The sequence below is a fragment of the Artemia sp. Qi Xiang Cuo genome, chromosome 8 (genome assembly GCF_049724085.1).
Source record: "Artemia sp. Qi Xiang Cuo chromosome 8, ASM4972408v1, whole genome shotgun sequence".
In the NCBI taxonomy this organism is placed as follows: Eukaryota; Metazoa; Arthropoda; class Branchiopoda; order Anostraca; family Artemiidae; genus Artemia; species Artemia sp. Qi Xiang Cuo.
Genome location: NC_142801.1, coordinates 75,534,316 through 75,555,856, shown reverse-complemented (window position 1 = coordinate 75,555,856; position 21,541 = coordinate 75,534,316). Strand labels below are relative to the sequence as shown.

At 35.9% G+C, this 21,541-nt stretch overlaps 1 protein-coding gene across 1 annotated transcript in view; it reads right to left on the bottom strand.

Moving 5' to 3' along the window:
- Nucleotides 1-21,541, bottom strand: part of EMC1 (ER membrane protein complex subunit 1) — a 102,445-nt gene that overhangs the window by 5,949 nt on the left and 74,955 nt on the right. The window contains exons 10-13 of the mRNA XM_089093753.1: nucleotides 19,637-19,924; nucleotides 15,315-15,522; nucleotides 10,575-10,772; nucleotides 5,978-6,100 (exon numbers count right to left, since the gene is read on the bottom strand). Of these exons, the coding sequence (XP_088949879.1) occupies nucleotides 5,978-6,100; nucleotides 10,575-10,772; nucleotides 15,315-15,522; nucleotides 19,637-19,924 (817 nt within the window). The remainder of the gene's footprint in view (nucleotides 1-5,977; nucleotides 6,101-10,574; nucleotides 10,773-15,314; nucleotides 15,523-19,636; nucleotides 19,925-21,541) is intronic.

The following is a 21,541-nucleotide window of genomic DNA, read 5'->3' as shown; positions in this document are numbered from 1 at the left end:
TAATACTTTAAATCTTTTCGTTTCTTAAGACTTTATAGTTTGGCCTGCTATTTGTATGCTGGAGAAGAATTTTCAGCAATTTTTAATAACATACACCCTTTTAAAAATCAAGATACATTTAGTAGAATGTAATATAGTTTTATGACTCCTCTATTTGACCTGAAATGAACACCTTGACATAATTCGCAAAAAAATCTGTTTACTTTCTTTGATAGCTTGGATACACTTACGCTATTTTGATTTGGTTAAATTTTAAGAGCAGAAATGGAGGGTTGGCGTGGGAGGGTGAGCGTCGGAGTGGAAGGGGGATTAGTTGCCCTCAAATCACTTTCGACTATTAAAAAGGGAATCAGTCATTTCTAATTTTAATCGAATGAGCCCCTTTCAAAGTTCCCACGACAACTCCTTCAATACGAAGTGCTCTGGTCTAAACAACAACAACAACAACAAATAATACATTATACCCACTTCGATCTTTACTATAAAAATGTCAAGGCTTCCAATCACTTTCGACTATTAAAAAGGACGCTAGGCCTTTCAATTTCCAATAGAATGACCTCTTTTGGATACGACAAGGGTTTCTAAAGACACCTTATATGCTCCAAGGGCATAACGTGCAAGCCTTAATCCAAGATATGTTAGGGTGGTTGTCATCCTCTAAGACCGAATTTCTAGAACTTTCAACTACGTTAAACAACATGGCTATCTCAAAATTTTAATTGGATGTGTTTGGGGAAATGGTGGCCGTGAAAGGGGCGGTAGCCGCTCTCCAATCACTTTCAACTATTAAAAATGGCCCTAGCCCTTCCAATCTCCAGTCAAATGAGTACTTTTGAAGTTTCTACGACAAAACTTTCAATAAAAATCTTATATGCCCCCATGACATAACTTACAACCCTTGCCTTGAGTGCTGGTTTGGGGATGTCATTCTCGAAGACCTAATTTCCAGAACTTTCTACTACGTTGAAAAAAATGGTTATCTGAAAATTATGATTGGATTTGTTTGGAGGAAAGGTGGGCGTAAGAGGGGGATTAGTTACCCTCCAATCACTTTCGATTATTACAAAGGGTACTAGCCCTCTCAATTTCGAATTGAATGAGCCTCTTTTGAAGTTTTACGAAAACTCTATTTATAAAAACCTTATATACCCCAGGGCGGAATTTACAACCTTTGCCCTGGGGGCTCTGGGGGGTTTGTTATTCTTAAATAAATAATTTGTATAACTTTCAACAGCGTTGAACAAAATGGCTATCTCTAAACTTTGCATGAAAGTGTTTTAGAAAATGGTAAGTGTAAGAGGGGGGTTAATTACTCTCCAATCACTTTAGACTATTAAAAAGGGCAATTTCAATTTCCAATCAAATGAGCCCTTTTTAAAATTTCTATAACCACTTTCAATATAAACTTTATATGCCCCCAGGGCATAACTTAGAACCCTTGCACTGAGGGCTCTGAGGGGGTTATCATCCTAAAAGACCTAATTTCAAGAATTTTCAACGACGTTGAACAAAATGGCTATCTCGAAATTTTGATTGTATGTGTTTGGGGAAATGGTGGGCTTGAGAAAGGCGTTAGTTGCTCTCCAATCACTTTCAACTAGTAAAAAAGGCACCAGCCCTTTCAATTTCCAATTGAATGAGCCCTTTTGAAGTTTCTACGCTTTCAATAAAAACCTTATACGCCCCCACGGCATAACTTACAACCCTTGCCCTGAGGGATGTGGGGGGGGGGGGTAGTCATCCTTAAAGATCTAATTTCCAAAACTTTCAACTACGTTGAATAAAATGGCTATCTAAATTATTTATTGGATGTGTTTTGAGAAAAGATGGACGTGAGAGGGGGGTTAGTTGCCTTCAAATCACTTTCGACTATTAAAAAGGGCACTAACCCTTTGAATTTCCAATCGAATGAGCCCTTTTTCAAGTTTCTAAGACAAAGATTCCAACAAAAACCTTATATTCCCCCAGGGCAAAACTTATAAGCATTACCTCGAAGACTGTGGGGGAGTGTCCTGCTTAAAGGTATAATTTCCTGAACTTTGAACTGCGTGGAACAAAATGACTATCTCGAAATCTTTATTGGATGTGTTTGGGGAAATGGTGGGCGTGGAAGGGGTGTTACTTGCTTTCCAATCACTTTCAACTATTAAAAAGGGCACTAGCCATTTCAATTTCCAATAGAATGAGCCCTTTTTGAAGTTTCTACGACAACGCGTTCTATTAAAATCTTATATGCCCCCTGGGCATAATTTACAACCCTTGCTCTGAGGGCTGTGGGGGGGGGGAGGGGGATGTCATCCTCAAAGACCTAATTTCCAGAACTTAAAACTACGTTGAATAAAATGGCTATCTTAAAGTTTTGATTAGATGTGTTTGGGAAAAAGTGGTCGCGAGTGGTGGGTTAGTTACCCTCTTATCTCTTTCGACTATTAAAAAGGACACTAGGACTTGGCACTTCGAATTGATAAGCCTTTTTTAAAGTTTCTACGACAAAACCTTCTATAAAAAACCTTATATTCCCCCAGGGCATAACTTACAACCCTTGCCCTAAGGGCTGTGGGGGACTGTCCTCAAAAACATAATTTCTATCTGTAAATTAACTACGCTCAAAATGGCTATCTCAAATTTTTGATTGGTTGTGTTTTGGGGAAATGATGGGCGTGGGGGGGGGGCGAGTTGCCCCACAGTCACTGTTGACATTTAAAAAAGGTACAAGAACTCTCAATTTTAAATCGAATGGGCCTCTTTTGAAGTTTTTACGACGACCCCGTCCAAATGAAGTGCCAGCTCAAGGAAAAAATAATAAATAGTACATTGTGCCAGCATCGTTCTTATATGCCCTCAGAGCATAACTTAAAACCCTTTCCCCGAGGGTTTTGGGGGAGTGTCCTCCTCAAAAATATTTTCTATCTGTAAATCAACTACGCTGAACAAAATGGCTTTCTCAAAATTTTGATTGGATGTGTTTCGGGGATTGATGGGCGTGGGGGGGGGGCAAGTTTCCCTTCAATCACTTCGACTATTAAAAAGGGCACTAGCCACTCCAATTTCCAATCGAATGAGCCCCTTTCGAAGTTTCTACGACAACTCCTTCGATACGAAGTGCCCGGGTATGGAGGAAAAAAAACACATTGTGCCCACATCGTTCTTTACTTTTTATTATTTTTATTTCTCATTCTCCTAATTTGAAGTTTACTTCTGGTCTTGTTCTCACTGATCTTTCTGATCACTTTCTTATTTATCTATCACTTTTTGTGCCTCAAACTGAGATTGCTGTGGATGAGCGGGGTGAGTCTTCTTTTAGAACTTTCACAGATAAAGAAATTTCTAATTTAATAAATAGTCTTCAGAGTAATGACTGGTCTAGTGTTCTTGAAGCTAATGATGTTGAATATGCAACGAGTTTATTTTTGTGTCGTATGGGAACCTGTTAGACAGGCATTTTCCTCTTAGAAAGAGGCAAAGGAATTCCAAACCCAAGTGCCCTTGGATGTCTAGAGGCATGATCAATGCTACACATATCAAGGCGTCTCTGTTGTAAAAGTAAAAAAGCTGCAAGTAAAAGTAAGACACAGGATGATCTTTTGTAGTATAAACTTTATAAAATGTACTTACTTCTTCAGTACGTGCAGTCGCGTCGAACTGATGAGTGTAAGGGGAATTTGCGAAAGGTTTGGACTGTAGTTAATGAAGCTCTTTCCCACAAGAAAATCAAACGACCCCCCCCCCCCATGTCATTACATGAAAGCTGATGGATCTATTGTGGACAAAATTCTTCAGCGAGCGCCTTCAATTCGTATTTCACCACACTTCCTTCGGTTCCTAATCCACCCCAGAGTAGATAATAGTTTTCCCTTAGCAGAAAAGCCATTTTTCCTTTCCGCATGCAGTGATACCGAAATTTCTAATATTATTTCTCACCTTTCAAGGAGTGGTTCAGTTGACGGTTTTGGTTTGAATTGTTATGTTCTTTAAAAAATTGGTCAGTTTGTTTCTAGCTCCATCTCACAAATAACTACTCTTTCTTCTGGTGTTTTCCTTATTTATTTAAAGTTGCTAATGTTGTACCTTTGTATAAAAAGGTGATTCATCTCTAATTTCAAACTATAGACCTATTTCTCTTCTTCCTGTAATCTCTAAGGTTGTTGAAAAAGTAATCGTAGACTCTCTTCATTTGTATTTAGTACTAATGCGACTGCAGGAAATTCTCTCATATATAAGCATCAGTATGGCTTTCGTCCCAGTTTTTCTACCTTGTACGCACTTTCAGATGCATCAGAGTTTGTGCGTGTTAATCTTGACAAGGGCTTGTGTGTTTTGGGTGTATTTCTTGACTTTTCAAGGGCATTTGATATGATCGTTCACTCTGTTCTTTTGTCTAAATTATCTTTATTTGGAGTGCAGGGAATCCCACTTGAATGGTTTAGGTCTTACCTCTCAGGGAGATCTCAGTATGTTTCGGCTAATGGTACTTCTTCCTCTACCTTCCCTATTTTGAAAGGTGTCCCACAAGGCTCTGTGCTTGGACAACTTTTGTTTTTAATTCATATCAATCTTGTTGATGGTCTTCATCCCCTTGTGCACCCTATTCTTTTTGCTGACGACAGTAACTTTTTCATTTCTACAGTGGACCTGCCATAGTGTCACTTCCCTAGCTCAAGGACTTCTTGATAAAGTAAAAGATTGGTGCTGGTCAAATGGTATGACTCAACAGCCGAAAAAGCGCCATTGTACACATCAGGACCCCTTATCGTATGAGAGACGTAAGGGAGCCAATCATCCTGACTTGTGGGAATGATGCTATACCGCAAGCTGCGATGGTGAAATTTCTTGGTGTGTATCTTGACTGTTTTCTTTCCTTTAAACCCAATGTAACTCATACCCGCTCCCTTGTCCTCCGCCAGTCTTCAATGTTGCACAGGGCTAACTCATTTCTTCCCCCAGATGTTATGCTTTCTCTTTATTATGCTTTTATTTTTCCTTACCTTTCTTATTGCTGTTCTGTCTGGGGTAGTGCTAATAAATCTCTTCTCTGCTAACTTCAAAGAGCCCAAAATAGGGCAGTGAAGGCTACTATTCTTCTACCTCAGTTCTACCCTTCCTCTGATCTTTATAATGATACTGGAATAGCTCCGCTGGATCGTATTGTGGGTAAAAGTTACCTTTATTTAGCGCATTCTGCTTTTTCAGGTACACTTCCACCATCACTGCAGCAATTTTTATTACGGTCAGGCTCAGGTAGGTACTCTTCTTTATAACGTAGTTCTTCACGCAGATTTATTTTACCCAAACAATCATCTACAGCTGCTCAGAGGTCTCCTGTTTTTCAATCAGTTCTACTATGGAACTCCATCCCTGCTGACGTACCTTTATTTCTTTCTGCAAAGGCAGTTTCTCGTCGGGTCTTTCCATTTTTGAATTTTTTTTTATTTTTTTTCTATCCTAGTTTATATGTCTCTCTTCTTTTAATTTAATATATTTTTTCAGATTTTAAAATCTTTTTGGATTCTGTCCCAATTTTAGTTTTTTCTTCATTTAATTTTTTTTTCAGTTATATGTTAATGTCCTTGTCTTGTTCCAGTGTTTTTTTTTGTTTTTTTTTATTTTTTTATTGTATGTGCTTTTTTTTATGTGCTTTATAAAAGTCTTTTACTTTTATTTTGTTGGCCCATTACAAGCAAAGCTTCTTAGGCGTGTAATTACTTTACGTTTTGTAATTGTTTTCTTTTAGTATTAATAAAATGAATTGAACTGAATTGAGTATGTAGACCTAGTATTTTCAGTAAAGGACTAACTATGATGTAACAATGAAAGTAAAGGATTGAGGGGATGGCAGCCCTTCTTATTTTGTATTAGGCAACTGAATATTTTCACCAGAATTCGGTAAACCATTCGGTAACTCAGAATTTTCTTTTCAATAATATGATCTTCTAATTACACTATTTCCTACATCTATTATTACCAGTGAAATAATTACCTAGAATATGTTTATTGGTAAGTCCCAGATGCGTTATTGTTTCTGTCATAGCACTTATTGCAGCCGGGAAGATATATGCTTGCACTTCTACCATTGGTTTGACGTCGTCGAAACTTGTAAAAACTACAAAAGAAACAAGACAAAAACAAAAATGAACCAAAGAAACAATAGCACTCAACATATTTAAATCCGCGCCTCCACGTCTGCGCCTCCACGCCTTTCTCTGTAAAACTTCCAACTGCAATAATTAGGCCTCTAGAAGTAGTCTCCAAAATAACTCGGATCAACGGTACATCCCCATAAAAACATTTTTCTTTGAATTCATCAAACTTTGGGTATAACTAAGAAAATGCTCCAGTACATCCCCATACTCCCCACATAGAAGAAAAGCACTCCTATCTCCCAAGCCATTCTCGTCATATGACTCCAAGCGTCCCCTACGCAGTGGCACACAATTTGGCCCACACTTACAACCAGTACTTAAGAGCTCTCTACGGTAGGTTCAGTTTCAAATGTAATTCCTCACCATACACTATTTTAATTTGGTTGTAAAAATACTCTTAATCTGGTTGTACATGTATTATCTCCAGAGAATGGTTGAAGAAGGGTGGAACCACACTTCTCCCCAAAAAGCCCACTTTGGTTAAGATTGGAGATATTTCTAGGACTAATATTAGTTTAGAAAGAAAAATACATGCAGAATATTTAATTTATGAGTTACCAATTATTTACTTATTATAATGTCGCATTTAATTTAAATGCATTTTAATACGGTCCTCATTATAAAAGTTATCCTTTAATCTCGACGCAGAAGCTTTAGTATCACTATCATGGGTTTTTAAAGGGAATGAAGGAGAGAAGAACCGGGACAGTAAAAGAGGAGGAGACACGGTACGATAAAAAAAAGTTTAGAAGGACCATGATTAAGCCCCCACTATTTAAAAAAAAATGAATGCTGTTATATAAAAGTGCCAAGATCTAGTATGGTAAAACCAAAACTGAAAGCCTGCACAGAAGCAACACAAAAGTGTGAATTTTTAGACGACTTTTCAATTTTGCCATTTCTAGAACTTTGAAAAATAAGCAAAAAAATACTCAAGGTCCTTATAAATAAGGAAAATATTAAAACAATATGACAAGGTTGTGCCAAAAAGACAAGCTTAAAAAAAACATAAAAATAGAATAAGGAAAATAACCATATTTTAAAACTGAAAATAAATGTAATAGCCACTTTTTGCTGGCATAATGTTCCCATTTCAACAAATAGCACAAAAAAGAATTACAAAACAAAAAAAAATATACTGAAATAGGTAGTATTTGGGTATTAAAACACCAGATTCCTTACGTAAAGGTAGTACTATACAAGACTTACTTAAAGGCAAAGGCAATTTCAACCATACCATAAGCGAAATTCAATCGAATATATTCTGATTGTTAACTAGTATAATACTTTGTTTTCCTACAAACTTGCAGAAAGTTTTGAAAAAAACGTTCATAACCAAATAGATGGTGCTTGAGTTTAACCAAATAGATGTACTTGAGTATTGATGTATCAGACCCTAACCGCATTTACTGTACGAGTAATACTTCAAAACAAAGATAATTTCAACCATTCTGTAAGCAAAGTAAATGGCAGAAAAGAGACAGAGTTTGAGGTAAAACCATTCAAAACCAAAAAGATTGAACTTTAGTATTAACATACCAGACTTCGTGCATAAACGTATTACCATACGAACAGTACTTCAAACAAAGAAAATTTCAACCATTTTGTGCATAATCGACCGCATGGTTGATCGAATTCCATATTTAGTAAGTGAAGTAGCACTAGCTATTTTGGATGTCTTTATTTTTGGAAGCAATTTTTTCACTGATTTGCTTTATTAGTTCGTTTTTTTGAATGGATGCATGTTTAAATGAACAATTATATAGTATATGATTAATTCCTATTAATGCTCTTTGCCTCACAACAGTCAGACTTCTTTTTTTCTTTTCTTCTTTGTATTGCGCTTTGTGTTCCATTATTAAATATAAACTAATTTTAGCTTTAAGTTCCAATTCAGAATTGGCCTTCGATCACAAAACACAATTTTAGTAACATCTTACTTTATCTAATTGTTAAACGTTTATAACAGACAACCAATCATCTAACCAGTGTTGTTATATTTAAACTATTATTACCTTTCCTAAAGCTTTTACGCTAATTTTGTTATTGTCGTTCTTTGTGTATTTGAACCTTACTCCATATTTTCTTATTTTTTTTTTAAATAATCGGTCTTCCGAACAAAATCAATTTTTCGAACAATGAATATTATCAACATTTACATTATTCAAGATAAACATACTTAACAGACTTGATTTAGGACAATCCCTTTCTGAACAAACATTGTTTAATATCTTAAAGATTAGGAATCGCACGAGGATAATAGAATGTAAGACATTTTAAGGAATTGATTTCCGAAATAATCCCTAAACGTTTCATCCACCTAATTTATTACTACTACTACTAACTACACAGCACAAAGCCAGCTAAGGTAACGTAAAGCGTAAAGCCATATTTCATTCTTGGCTATATTTTAACCACTCCGTCCTTACAGCGATATAACAACCTAGCTGTACTAATTACTATCAAATACTGAAGAGAGTTTGTCGGGGAGGCGAGTCATCTTTTCGACATCTTTTTGCTTTAACGTATCAGAATACATCATCACAGGGATCTTTACATCTTGTGGAAGGTAAAGTATTGAACAGTAAGTGAAGTTGTTTTTTTTTACGTATTTCTTACCATTTTTGTTTAGTTCACCCAATTTTAAGCTGACATTTGGTGCATAGAAGAAGCCCTCAGTATGAGCTTATTGGTAAAATCCTTTCAGATATATTCTACCAGAGCAAGATCAGTAATCATGAGGTGAGAAAGTCTAAAATACCAGTTTTAATATATATTAAAAACAATCTACAAAATATATACTGCGTGTTCACGGTTGCAACTATAACTATATTGAGAAGGACAACCGCCCCCTCAACCACCACTCATTACCCCAAACTTTAGCTAGTAACTAACTAAAAGCATTTTAGAGCGCACAAATTTAGGATAAAATTGACATGGTGTTAAAAATGAACAGAATGTAAATAGAAAACAAGCTCAAATTCAAAATAAACAGAATTAACCAATACACTCAAATAAAATAAAATAAAACAATCATTATAAAAATCTACCTTCCCCTCCGTGGAAAATCCCCCCCCCCACGCCAAATTCGTCCATAGAACGTTTCTCCCAAAATCATTTTAGAGTGCATAATTTAGGATAAAACTGATATGGTGTTAAAAATGAACAGAATATAAATAGAAAACAAGATAAAATGAGCATATGAAAGTTCACTCGTCTGTGTCTTGAATTGCTTATATGTTCATAAAAACTCTTAGATTTAACTGCCAGTCTTTCTGTTTGAGATCTATTATTAAAAATTTAGGAAACAAACATCGCAGGATCCATTTCAGATTTTATCTTATGTCGCTCATACACAGATCGCGAATGTTCTTCTAAAAATAACAACCCTGTTCGCAAACGATTATGAAAACGGGACAACAAAAGGAGAATCGATTAAGAGGATTCAGAATATATTCACAGGTTGCGTAAGCATTACAACTGAAACAATAAAAGAGAAGAGAGAAAAACGACACAAATACCATTTAAATTCAGTTTAAATTATTCTAATTTCTTACCCAAATTAAAAATATAAATGAAAAAAGCAACAGTAAAAAACATAAATGAAATCCATGCTCATAATCTATATGTACAAAGGAAGAACAATTAACATATAAGCTTACACACATATGTGGATAAATTGATAAACATCGGGGTTATTTACAATCAGAGGAATGTAAATGCCATGTTTATGACATAGTTCACAAGTGTATTATAAATAATGATATTACTTTGTGAAAAGACGTGAATAATTTTCTTTCATTGCTTATCGCTTTTCCGTACTAGCCGAGTGGTTGGCGCGATGGGACTTGCAATCCTTTGTCTGTAAGGACAGGGGTTCGAGTCCTAGCGTCATTTATTATTTGGTTTGGAATAGGGGTCTGCGGTGCGACTCTGCAAGCTCAGCCAGAGTCGATCCAGCTCCATATAGTTAACTGGAGAAATTTAGGGGGAAAATACGGGAAGCGTCGGATGATTTTTCTCTAACGACTCATTACACTCCCGCTTACTGGCAGAGAATCAGGAGATCGGTACCTGCGCTACACAGACAATTGATCAACATACCAATTTGTTTTTTTAAGTTTCTCTTATTGTTGATTAGCTGATTTAATCTTAATTTTCAATAATTGTTTATGGGTAAATACTTACACTTAAGCGAGTACAGAGGGTTACTTCAAGGAGACCGATGACAAATCGGGGGAGGGGGGATGTTGGAAGGTGAAAAACTTAAAAAGACACAAAATACAGACCAATTATATGACAAGTATGAGAAATTATGGAGAAAACCATAAAAATCGCAATTTTTTTATAAAAAGCAAGGACCCGACCCCCCCCCCCCCACTCCACGTACTTGTTTGTTTTCATTTACTATTAAAATGAAGTAAAGGTACTTACACAGTTCACTGGATCTCTCTTTGCCTTCATAAAGCTCTACTGATGTAACTTCGGTTCGCCTCATTTTTTCATTATAGAATGAGTAGACTAACCAATTTTCGGAATGCACAATATGAACTGGGCCTGTGGCCCTTTTATGGACTGTTGAGTAAACAATGTTGCCAGTTACACCGTCGACTAGAAATACTTTCACATGACCTGGCAGGGTAGGAGGAAAACTTTTAGTTGTAAGAATAAAAGTGGAAGAATTCAGAAGCCTTAATTTATTTTATTTGTATTTTCAACTCATGCATTCTGAAAACCTATTACTATTAGACTTCTGGGCACCAGTTCTTTTTATGATCGATTATGATATACTGGATGTAGCTGTCGTGCTTTAGACTGAGCATTATACCTCATATTCATTGTAAACTCAGATCTGATCAAAGGAAATTTCGTTTGCATAACACTTGCATGTTAGCATTGCATGTAGCCCCGTCCTTTTGGGCATGCGGATTCCACATCTTAGGAGGTTTGAATAAAACTTGCTGAGTCCAGATTTCTCCCTCTCTTAATTCATGTAAAGGCAGAATAGAATAGATTTTAATAATCTCCTTATTTCCCGTAGCGTCAATTGTGTGTGGGGGCGGGGAATGTGCTAAATTTTGGAAAACAGTTTTTGAACCGAAAAAAAAAAAATGAGAAAAGCCACAAATTTGCCATCTCCTAGATTTTGAAGAATATATTTTGCCCACCTTTTTATTTATATCCTTTATTTGTTATTTCGGCATTTTCTTATTTGGGGTGGAGGAGAAGCGTGCGCAGCTGTGTTGGCCTCAGGCAGCTTGGTGCTGCGGTGAGTTGTTAGTAGTAGTAGTAGTAGCAGTTTATGGCAGACACATCCGAGCCCTGCTCCCCGTTGACTACTTTAGAAAATTATTTATCATATATTTTGCCAATAAAAGATCATGTCTTGTCTTAACTAAAATTCCTTTAATTTTTACACAAGAAAAAATGCCTTTCTTATCATAGGCAGTGCAATCGCGCTGCCTAAGTAAAGAACGATGTTGGCATAATATTTTTTTTTTTTCATAACCGGGCACTTCGTATCGAAGGAATTGTCGTAGAAACTTCGAAAAGAGCTCATTCGATTGGAAATTGGAGTGGCTAGTGCCCTTTTTAATAGTCGAAAGTACTTGGAGAGCAACAATCCCCCCCAACGCCCATCAGTCCCCCAAACACATCCAATCAGAATTTTGAGGTAGCCATTTTATTCAGAGTAGTTGATTTCCAGATAGAAATTATTTTTTTGAGGAGGACACTCCCCCCACAGCCCTCAGGGCAAGGGTTGTAAGTTATACCCTGGGGCCATATAAGGTTTTTATAGAAGGCGTTGTCGTAGAAACTTCAAAAGGCCTCATTCGATTGGAAATTCAAAGAGCTAGTACGTTTTTAATAGTCGAAAGTGATTGGAGGGCAACTAACCCCCCTTTCACGCCCACCTTTTCCCAGAACACATCTAATTAAAATTTTTAGATAGCCAGTTTATTCAACGTAGTTTTATGTTCTGTAAATTAGGTTTTTGAGGATGGTAACCCCCTCACAGTCCTCAGGGTAGGGAATGTAAATTACGCTCTGGCTGTATATAAGGTTTTTTTAGAAGACGTTTTCGTAGAAACTTCAAAAAGGGCTCATTCGATTAGAAATTGAAATGGCTAGTGCCCTTTTTAATAGTCGAAAGTAATTGAAGGGTAACTACCCCCCTTCCACGCCCAACATTTCCCTAAATACATCCAAACAAAATTTTGAGATAGCCATTTTGTTCCACGCAGTTTAAAGTTCAGGAAATTATACCTTTGAGCAGGACACTCTCCCCACAGTCTTCAGGTCAAGGGTAAAAGTTATGCCCTGGGGGCATATAAGTTTTTATTGAAAATCTTTGTCGTAGAAACTTGAAAAAGGGCTCATTTGATTGGAAATTCAAAGGCTTAGTGCCCTGTTTAATAGTCGAAAGTGATTTGAGGGCAACTAACCCCCTCTTTTGCCCACCTTTTCCCCAAACACATCCAATTAAAATTTTTAGATAGCCATCTTGTTCAGCGTTGTTTATTTCCAGATAGAAATTAAGTTTTTGAGGAGGACACTCCCCCACAGCCCTCAGGGCGAAGGTTGTGAGTTATGCCCTAGGGGAATATAAGGTTTTATAGAACGCGTTGTCGTAGAAACTTCAAAAAGGGCTCATTCGATTGGAAATTCAAAGGGCTAGCGCCCTTTTTAATAGTCGAAAGTGATTTGGCCAAATAACCCCCCTCTCACGCCCACCTTTTCTCCAAACACATCAAATCAAAATTTGTAGATAGACATTTTATTCAACGTAGTTGAAAGTTTTGGAAATTAGGTCTTTAATAATGACAATACACCCCCCCCCCCAAAAAAAAAACCTTCAGGGCAAGGGTTGTAAGTTATGTCCTGGAAGCAAGTAAGGTTTTTATAGAAAGCGATGTTGTAAAAACATCAAAAAGGGCTCATTCAATTGAAAATTGAAAGGGATAGTGCCCTTTTAATAATCGAAAGTGATTGAAGGGCAACTAACCCCCCTCTCATGCCCTCCATTTCCCAAACATATCCAATCAAAATTTGAGATATTCATGTTGTTCAACGTAGTCGAGAGTTCTGGAAATTAGGTCTTTTAGTATGATAACCCCTCAGAGCCCTCAGTGCAAGGGTTGTAAGTTATGCCCTGGAGGCACATAACGTTTATATAGAAATTTCTTGTAAACATTTTAAAAAGGGCTCATTTGTTCGGAAATTGAAATGGCCCTTTTTAATACTCGAAAGTGGGTGGAGAGTAATTGACCCCCTCTCACGCCCACCATTTCCCCAAACACATTCAATAAAATTCTAGAGACAGCCATTTTGTTCAACGTAGTTGAAAGTTCTAGAAATTATTTATTTAAGGATGACAAACCCCCAGAGTCCCCAGGGCAAAGGTTGTAAGTTAAGATTAAATAAAATGCACTGTGTTAATGTTAATTCTCAATAAGGTATCACAGCAGTATCCCAAGAAAAACTAAGGGTATTACATTCAAACTTTCAGGGCTACTTCTGCTCTTAAAATATAACCGAATCAAAATAGCGTTAGTGTGTGCAAGCTATAAAAGAAAGTTAACAGATTTTTTTTTGCGAATGGTATCAAGTTTACTATTTGAGGTCATCTAGAGGAGGTATGAAACTAAATTAAACAGTACTATTTGTGTCCATATTTTTAAAAGGGTGTATGTTAACATAATTTGCACTTTACTGAAAAAAATACAAATGGAATGTGCATTGTCAGTTTAATATACATATACTGATATTTGTTAATCAAAATGTTAATATTATTTGATTTAATAAAGTTATAAAAGTAAAAACATTTATATTTAGTAGAGTGAAAATTATGTAAGGCATAGGGGTTTTGAACCCTACTCACGTTAATTTCTGCTCGTTTTGAGTTTGAATCGGTTATTTATTGTAATTTCTGTTCGTTTTGGGTTTTATTTATATATCAATGCTGATTTTTGGTAGCTTTACGCTTGGTGGATTATTTGATTTTATTTTGGCTCATTTTTGGTCTTATGGAGCTCTTTACTTTTCTTTGAAAATAATTTTTTTGTGGAAAATGTGTTTTTAATTAATTCTATATCATAAAGCCAGCGAAGGTGTGAAAAGCCATAGAATGGAAAACCATTTTTATAATCTTAACGTTTAAAATTCGTGCTTCTGACAACAACTCAATATACTTCAAATGCTTAGTAAAGTAAGTTTAACATTAATGATTGCGAGCAAGCTTTCTAAATTTAGCTTAACATTCTGAATATAATTTGAAATATGCATAGAACAAGAACAAAAAATCAGTTAACCCTCCTAACCAATTTACACGAGTTTAGACATACAAACCTAAACAATCATTTTTAAAATCATCTATTATATATTCTATTTACTATAGAAACCACTCAAGACAGCCCGGAATTTAAGTATAAGTTAAAACGGCAGTCTAAAAGCGCAATAATATTCCATAAAGATAACGAAAGTATTTTTTTAGCATCGGTCAGAAGGCACCTTACCCTCTTTTCAAATAACTCAGCGGCTTGGGTATTTAATCATAATTTAACTTTAAAAGCTTCTTTTCGTGTAGATGTAGATGGTCTCTTTTTAATATTATATGTTGTTGGCTATTGTTCTCTTTTTTTGGTTGCTGCTTATATTGTATTTTTTTTATCCCCCTTCTATACCTGGCCTTGGAGCCTTTCGAGGGAAATAAGAGTATTATAATTTCAATTTGTATTTATTGGAGAATAAAAATTTTAACTCTGAACCTAGGCTCAGTTTATGTTTTGTCAAGGTTGACATCCGGTGTCAATCGGGGTTTTCTTAAATGATGGGTAGGTACGGAGTTTATTTTTTCAGTCTTCGTAATTTAAAAAAAAAATGTTACTTTCAATTAAAAAAACTACGCTATTTTTATTCTTTAATCTTATATTTAAACTAATTGCTTGTGCTTGATTTCTGTGTCCTACCTAGTCATTTTCATAAAAAGTACTAATTTTAATGAATTTACTCTTTAAGATGTATTGCAATCTCCAAGTAGTTGTACTTACTCCACGTAGCGACGATAATGTTTTACAGACAGTGAGAAATGTTTAATTTACAAAAACTAGAAAAAAGTAGGCTAGAGCTAAACGATATTCCAGAAACAATCCTGTAAAAAACTAACTAACTCACTTTTATGAACAGGATGTTTGCCTTCAACAACAACGGCAAAAAGGTTAGGATTTAGGTACTTATATAAAACGTTTCTATCTGCTAGTGGACGTCCTGGCGAATGAACATTCTCTTCGGGTCTTTTCTGGACTAGCGCTGAAAGGTGTTCACTGGAGGGCATGTCAGAGTCGCAGAGGTTCAAGCTCCATGCCATGGTTGCAGAAATACCCTTAAAAAGAAAGTGAACATTACTTAACAAGCACTGCCGTAGCCATAATAGAAAAAAACTTGAGTATTTCCCCCTTATCAAACCCACGACAGTGTAAATTATTATGTGCATCAAAGCTATTCGAAAAGTGCATTGGCAACTTGAAGGCAGTCATTTTCAGGAATTTTTCGGAATCAGAGGCCCCTCCATATGAGCCCGCTCCTAAACCGATTCACAGCTATGCCCGAGTAATAAAATAAGTTTATTGGGGTTAATGTTAAGCTTGACACGGCTTTGCAAAAGATTTTTTCCTCTGTTTCAACAGGTAGAAAACTGCATTAATAAATAAATATATACAAAATTAAGTGAAAAAAAAAACTTACACAATTTATGGCATCTAATTTTTAACGTTGATTAGACATATGATTTGGAATCCAACGGTAAGAAGCTACTCTTTATAGAAGATATTCGGAAATCTGTTTTCATATGGATTCAGATTGTTTTAGAGGAGCGGGGAGGATAGTGGGTTCCACCATAGAAAACCTCTTTTTCTATTAACTATGTAGTCAAAATATTTTAATTTTTGGCATTATCAGGGAAGCCTAATCGATCCGAATCCTCCTCCTGGCTCCACGACTTATTTTTAATGCAAATCCTTGAAAGTTACTTTCTGAGTATTAAAACCAAGCACAAAGGCACCTAGGTTTAAGATAGTTGTAGACACTCCTTCTCTAGCTCATTCTATACAATGCTTTACTCTTTACTCCCCTTTAGTTTTCATTTCCATTAAATTTTTCTTTTAAAACCTCTTTGCACCCCACTCTAGGACGCCTCAATTTTCGTTTTGTTCCAGCTGGATTACCAAAAAGCACAGTTTTTTACAACCCATCCGCCTCAGCCTTCATCCGTGAGACCTCAGTTAATCACCCTAACAATTCTTACAGTAGAGGTGCAGTCAGTGGGATTGAACTATATTTTTGTACAGCTTCTTTCTTAATGCACGGAACAATCCGCCTCCTAAAGATGGCACCCTTTTTCTGCTGTCAAGTAGGACGCTTCTCAACAAGTTTCGGCGCACCTGAGAATATCAGTCTCGTAGCTTCCACTATTCTAATCACTTTAATAAGCCTGTCTGGTTTACTAAATAACAATGAAACTTCCACGAAAGCATTCCTATCTGCTTAATAATATGCAGTAACAGTAACTGGAGGGAAGAGGGGGATATGTGCTCCCCTAGATTTGTTCCTCCTCCCCCTCCTCTTGGATTTTGAACAACACCTTTTTTCGATATATTCATAGAAGTGCCTTCTTTTTTTCGGCATTTTCATAGAAGCGCCTTCTTTTTTGAAGTATTTTCGTTGAAAAAAAAATGCCCTTACCGGATTAAAAAAAAAACAAAAAACATTCTGGCCCCAATCCCACTCATAATTTTCGCGAATTGACGCCACAGGTCGTATACCTTTCCACAATTTAAAAACTTAGGAAAAAGAAGTCTGATGACTCAGGTACTTCCGAGTGACAGTCCAGTCAATATACCCTTTCCCTTTCCAAAAACCTTCCTCCTTTCTTCTTTCTTCTCTTCTTTCTCAAAACTCCTTAAAACTTCTGAAACCTTTAAAAAAAAAAAAAATACGAAGCTGAAACAAAAATTGGTACATTCTCATTATATGGGCATTTCTAAAAAGTCAAGTTTGGTTAATGCTAATGAAATAAAATAAAATAGGATGTATATATAATAGTTTAGAAACAAATTTGGGCTATATATTTGCACATTAGGGCGGGTACGTTAAAGCATTGCATATATTAAATACGTAACCTAACCTAACCTAAGTACCTTTTTCTCCCCCTAAACCCCCAAAAACAACAGTTTTAAATATTGTAAATTCAATGAAAAACCACGCTCTTCGGTCAATTTAGATAACAATTACCCACTTTACGAGTCTCCATCACTGCATTCATTCGACTGTCTATAGCCGCGGTGCCCATATAATGGGAAAGTACCCAATAATTACATCATTAAAGCAACCATTGTCAAAAACCCACCCTCAACTAGAAGTTTACAGTCCCCAGCTAAAATGATAAGGAAAATCAAATTTTTCCATGGGTAAAACTGTATCTCTTTTTCTTCGTTTTTATACCAATGGTTTTTAACTAGTCCAGAATAAGTTTGAAAGCAGTTAAAATTCTATGAAAAAAAATCGTAACCATATTCCTTGTACGAAGGATATTAATTTTGCGTATGACTCCCGGTAAATAATTCATAACCATGGTGGGTATATCCTTCCTGGATATACCTATCAGCGCCAGCCCGGAGATATTCTTCAAATACAGTAGGGCAAGTCCGTGTGCAAAATTTCCAAGAAAGGACGGACAAGAAGCTTCAAAATTCAAAAATAAGTTCAACAGTTTTTTAACGAATTCAAAAATTTTGCACTTTATGCGTTTCGGTCACCCTTTTACACCCCTAGGTATCCAAATTATTTAATGTAATTCTAATTTAAATTATTACACTTCGTGAGTTTTAGCCACCCTTTACACCACCCTCCCCCCCCCCAGGTATCCAGATTAAGAAATGTGATTTTTGATGAACTAAGCAATCTATATGTAGATATTCCCATGTAGCCAAATTGAGAGTTATATGATACTGACCTTATTAGAGGTATGGCATCAATTTTGTATATTTTGTCACAACAAAGTTAAAAAAGCTTTGTAAACCGGTTGCAATATTTTATGGAGACTTTTGAAAGGAGTTGGGCTCTTTTGAGAATATAAAATCAGCACTATATTTGCCAAGTTCAATTTATATTAGTTTTTTCTATGATCCACTGGAAATATTTCTAATTAATGCTTGTTGACTATACCCAGCAATAGCAGCTGCAATATATTTTTCCAACTTTTTATGGAAGGCCTATAGAAACTTTCCAAAAGAAAGGACCGAAAGCTTGAAAAAAAAATTCTAAAGTTCCGCAACGTGTTCGGAAACTGAAAAAGTTTTACGCTTCATGTGTTTTTACAAACCCCACCCCTCCTCCCCATACTTGGAAACGTAATTTTCGAAACATCAAACATCGTATTGAACTTCGTACATCTGTTGAACTTTATATTATTCTTACTTTATTAGGGGTATGACATCGACTCTGGATTTTGTCACAGCAAAATAAAAAAAAAGCTTTGTCAAGAGGTTGTGATAATTTTTGAAAGGTTTTGAAAGTAGTTCGTCTCTTTTGAGAAATAAAAATCATCATCATACATACCAAGTACGGTTCATATTGATTCTGTTTCAAAACCAATGCTTCCTGACTATACCCAGTAACATTATTGTTAATATAAATGGAGATTCTGCGTGATTTTTTATTTTCTACGCGGCCAAAGCCATCGCGGCCTCTAGAATATGATTCTCCGATGTCTAAATACAGTACACTGTATCCATATGTTCAAATACATTGAAACATTGTATATGAATAGGAAAACAGAAATATTACTATTTAAAATCACCGAAAACAAAGCTCCCGGTAGCACTTGCCACCAAATTGCAAATTAACACAGGAAATGATTCATAATAATGAATGAATTTCAGTGCAGCATAGACAATGATTATAATCAATGCTTCTTGACCAAACCCACTAACGGCAGCCACAATATGTATTTTTCAAACGCATTAGGACAGCCCCGTAGAACCTTCACAGAAGAGACAACCAGAAGCTTTAGAAGAATCCCAAAAGGCTCCACAATGTATTCCAAAAAATAAAAAATGTTGTACTTCATACGTTTTGGTCACATTTTTAGACCCCCCCCCCCCTTTACAATTAAGAAATGCAATTTTCAACATACCAAACATCCTACTAAACATATTTGATATCTCAATGTACCATAATAGCGTAGATCTCTTGAACAGGTTGTAATAATTTTCAGAGAATTTTGAAAGAAGTTGGGCTTCTTTGAAAGATAAAAATTATCCTCACGTGTGATGGATTTTTTTTTTTTTCAAAATAAATGCTTCTTGACTATACCAACCAATAGGAGCCGCAATATAAAAAAAAACAGCTCTCGGTACACCAAACCATCGTACTAAACATATTTGACATTTTCATGTACCCAAATACCATGCATCTCTTGAACTTTATAGAATTCTTACCTTATTAGGGACATGAAAAGCTTTGTATCCAACTACATTACAGTCCTCGCTCTGTCCTACTGTCAAATACAAAGGCTTCGTCAACTTTACAGACTCTTCAAGTTGAGGGTAAATGTAAAATTCGTTATTTTCATCGAGCAGTAAAAGAGGTTTAATAAATTGCGTATTTTCCTCTGCATTCTGCAATTGCTGAATCATTTTTACTTTACTTGCTAATTGAATTGTTTCTTCCGTATAGGGTACACCCGTAATTGGGTTAAAGCTGAAAACAGCGGCTTTCCCAGTATTCTGAAAAAAATGAATGAAGAGCTATAGAGTCAATGTACCAAGGATAGAAAATTAAACATATTTTTTGCTCCCCTAGGCTTACCTTAGGTAAAAGAGTGATTTTCCAAGGTTTTACTTTCGACTGTTTCAAAATTATCAAGTTTTTAAGTTGCTATCACATTTTCTTCAGTGTTGCCACAATGAACCACGAAAAAAGGGAGAAATTAATTCGTTGAATTCGACAGTACTTTTCGTTGTAGAAATTCAAAAAACAACACTCTCTGCATTCCTAAAGGCAACCACACCTTCAGAAGAAATATATACTTTCTTAAGCTGTTTGGTACCATATGTTTTTGCTGATTTTTTGCCCGTGTCCCTTTTTTTAACTTGGCGCACACTACTACTAAGAACTGCATATCGGGTGGCTCGAAGTGGGTGAGGGGGTGGCTAACCCCTTAGTTTTTGCGAAGTCGTATAAATCGCTTATTTAGACCTCATTGAAGTCCCAAGTGCTCAATTCTGTGACAGTCTAAGTTGTATTTCCTTCTCCTGGAAATACTTTTGCATTTTCAAACTTCTTGGTAAAGAAATGGCTGATTTTGACAAAACTCAGCTTCAATTGTAAAAAACAAATACCAAATTTGCTTTTAAATAGAATAGAGTCGCTTTATTTTATATATAATAGAATAGAGTCGTTTTTCAATAGAGTCGTTTAAATTAAACCAGGTTTAAAGAGACTGCACTGGTAGCAACTCGTGCCTTAAAAACATACTTATGTCTGAGCATAATTTGTTTTTGTCTGGTCGTTAAGTTCTAGCCCCACTTTTTCTGAAGTCATTTAAGTCGTCTATTTTGGCCTTATCCAGTTCCCAGGAGCTCAATTCAGTCAGAGACAGTCTATGTTGCATTTTCCTTCTCCTGAAGACTTTTGGGATTTCCCGACTTCTCAGTAGAGAAATGGCTTAGCCTTGCTTAGCTTCAGTCGTAGATACCGAAAACTGAATTTGCATGTAATTAGAATTGAACTGTGTCTTTTTATCGTCTAATTCTTCTTTTAAATAATCTCGAATCTAAACAGAGTTGTTTAAATAACCAGGTTTAAAAGGACTGGACTAGTAGCCTAGAAACTGGCCTTAAAAATCTGTTTATGCTCGCATATTGTCGCATTGTCGGTCAAACTTTGACTACGAATGGAAAAAAAGGCAAGAAATTTCAAAATAAATTGGAAAGAATTCAAACAGAAGGAGCCCCAGGAGACCCTTTCAAAGCAAGTGCATCCTAGGACAGGAGTGCTTTTGAAAACTCTGTGATAGCTCATTCAAGTCGGGAGGTTAGTTTTTGCCTGGGGCAAAGGTAATGAGCAACGTAAAAACTTCAAACGAAGAGAAATCAGATTAAAAGTCATTCCAAATGTGTGCCTCCGGCTCTTTACGGTAATTTTAATGTCATGCCATCGATCAACACGTATTCCGAGAAGGAGTCAAATATTGGGCTTCCGATCAAAGACCCAACAAAGTATTTTTTACATGTTTTACCAAGCTCGAATACATTATATCATTAGTTGTTGGTTCCAATGACATTGTTAAGACTGTCTGGGAACATTTTACGTTGAATGCTAGAGATATTTTGGTGGAAATA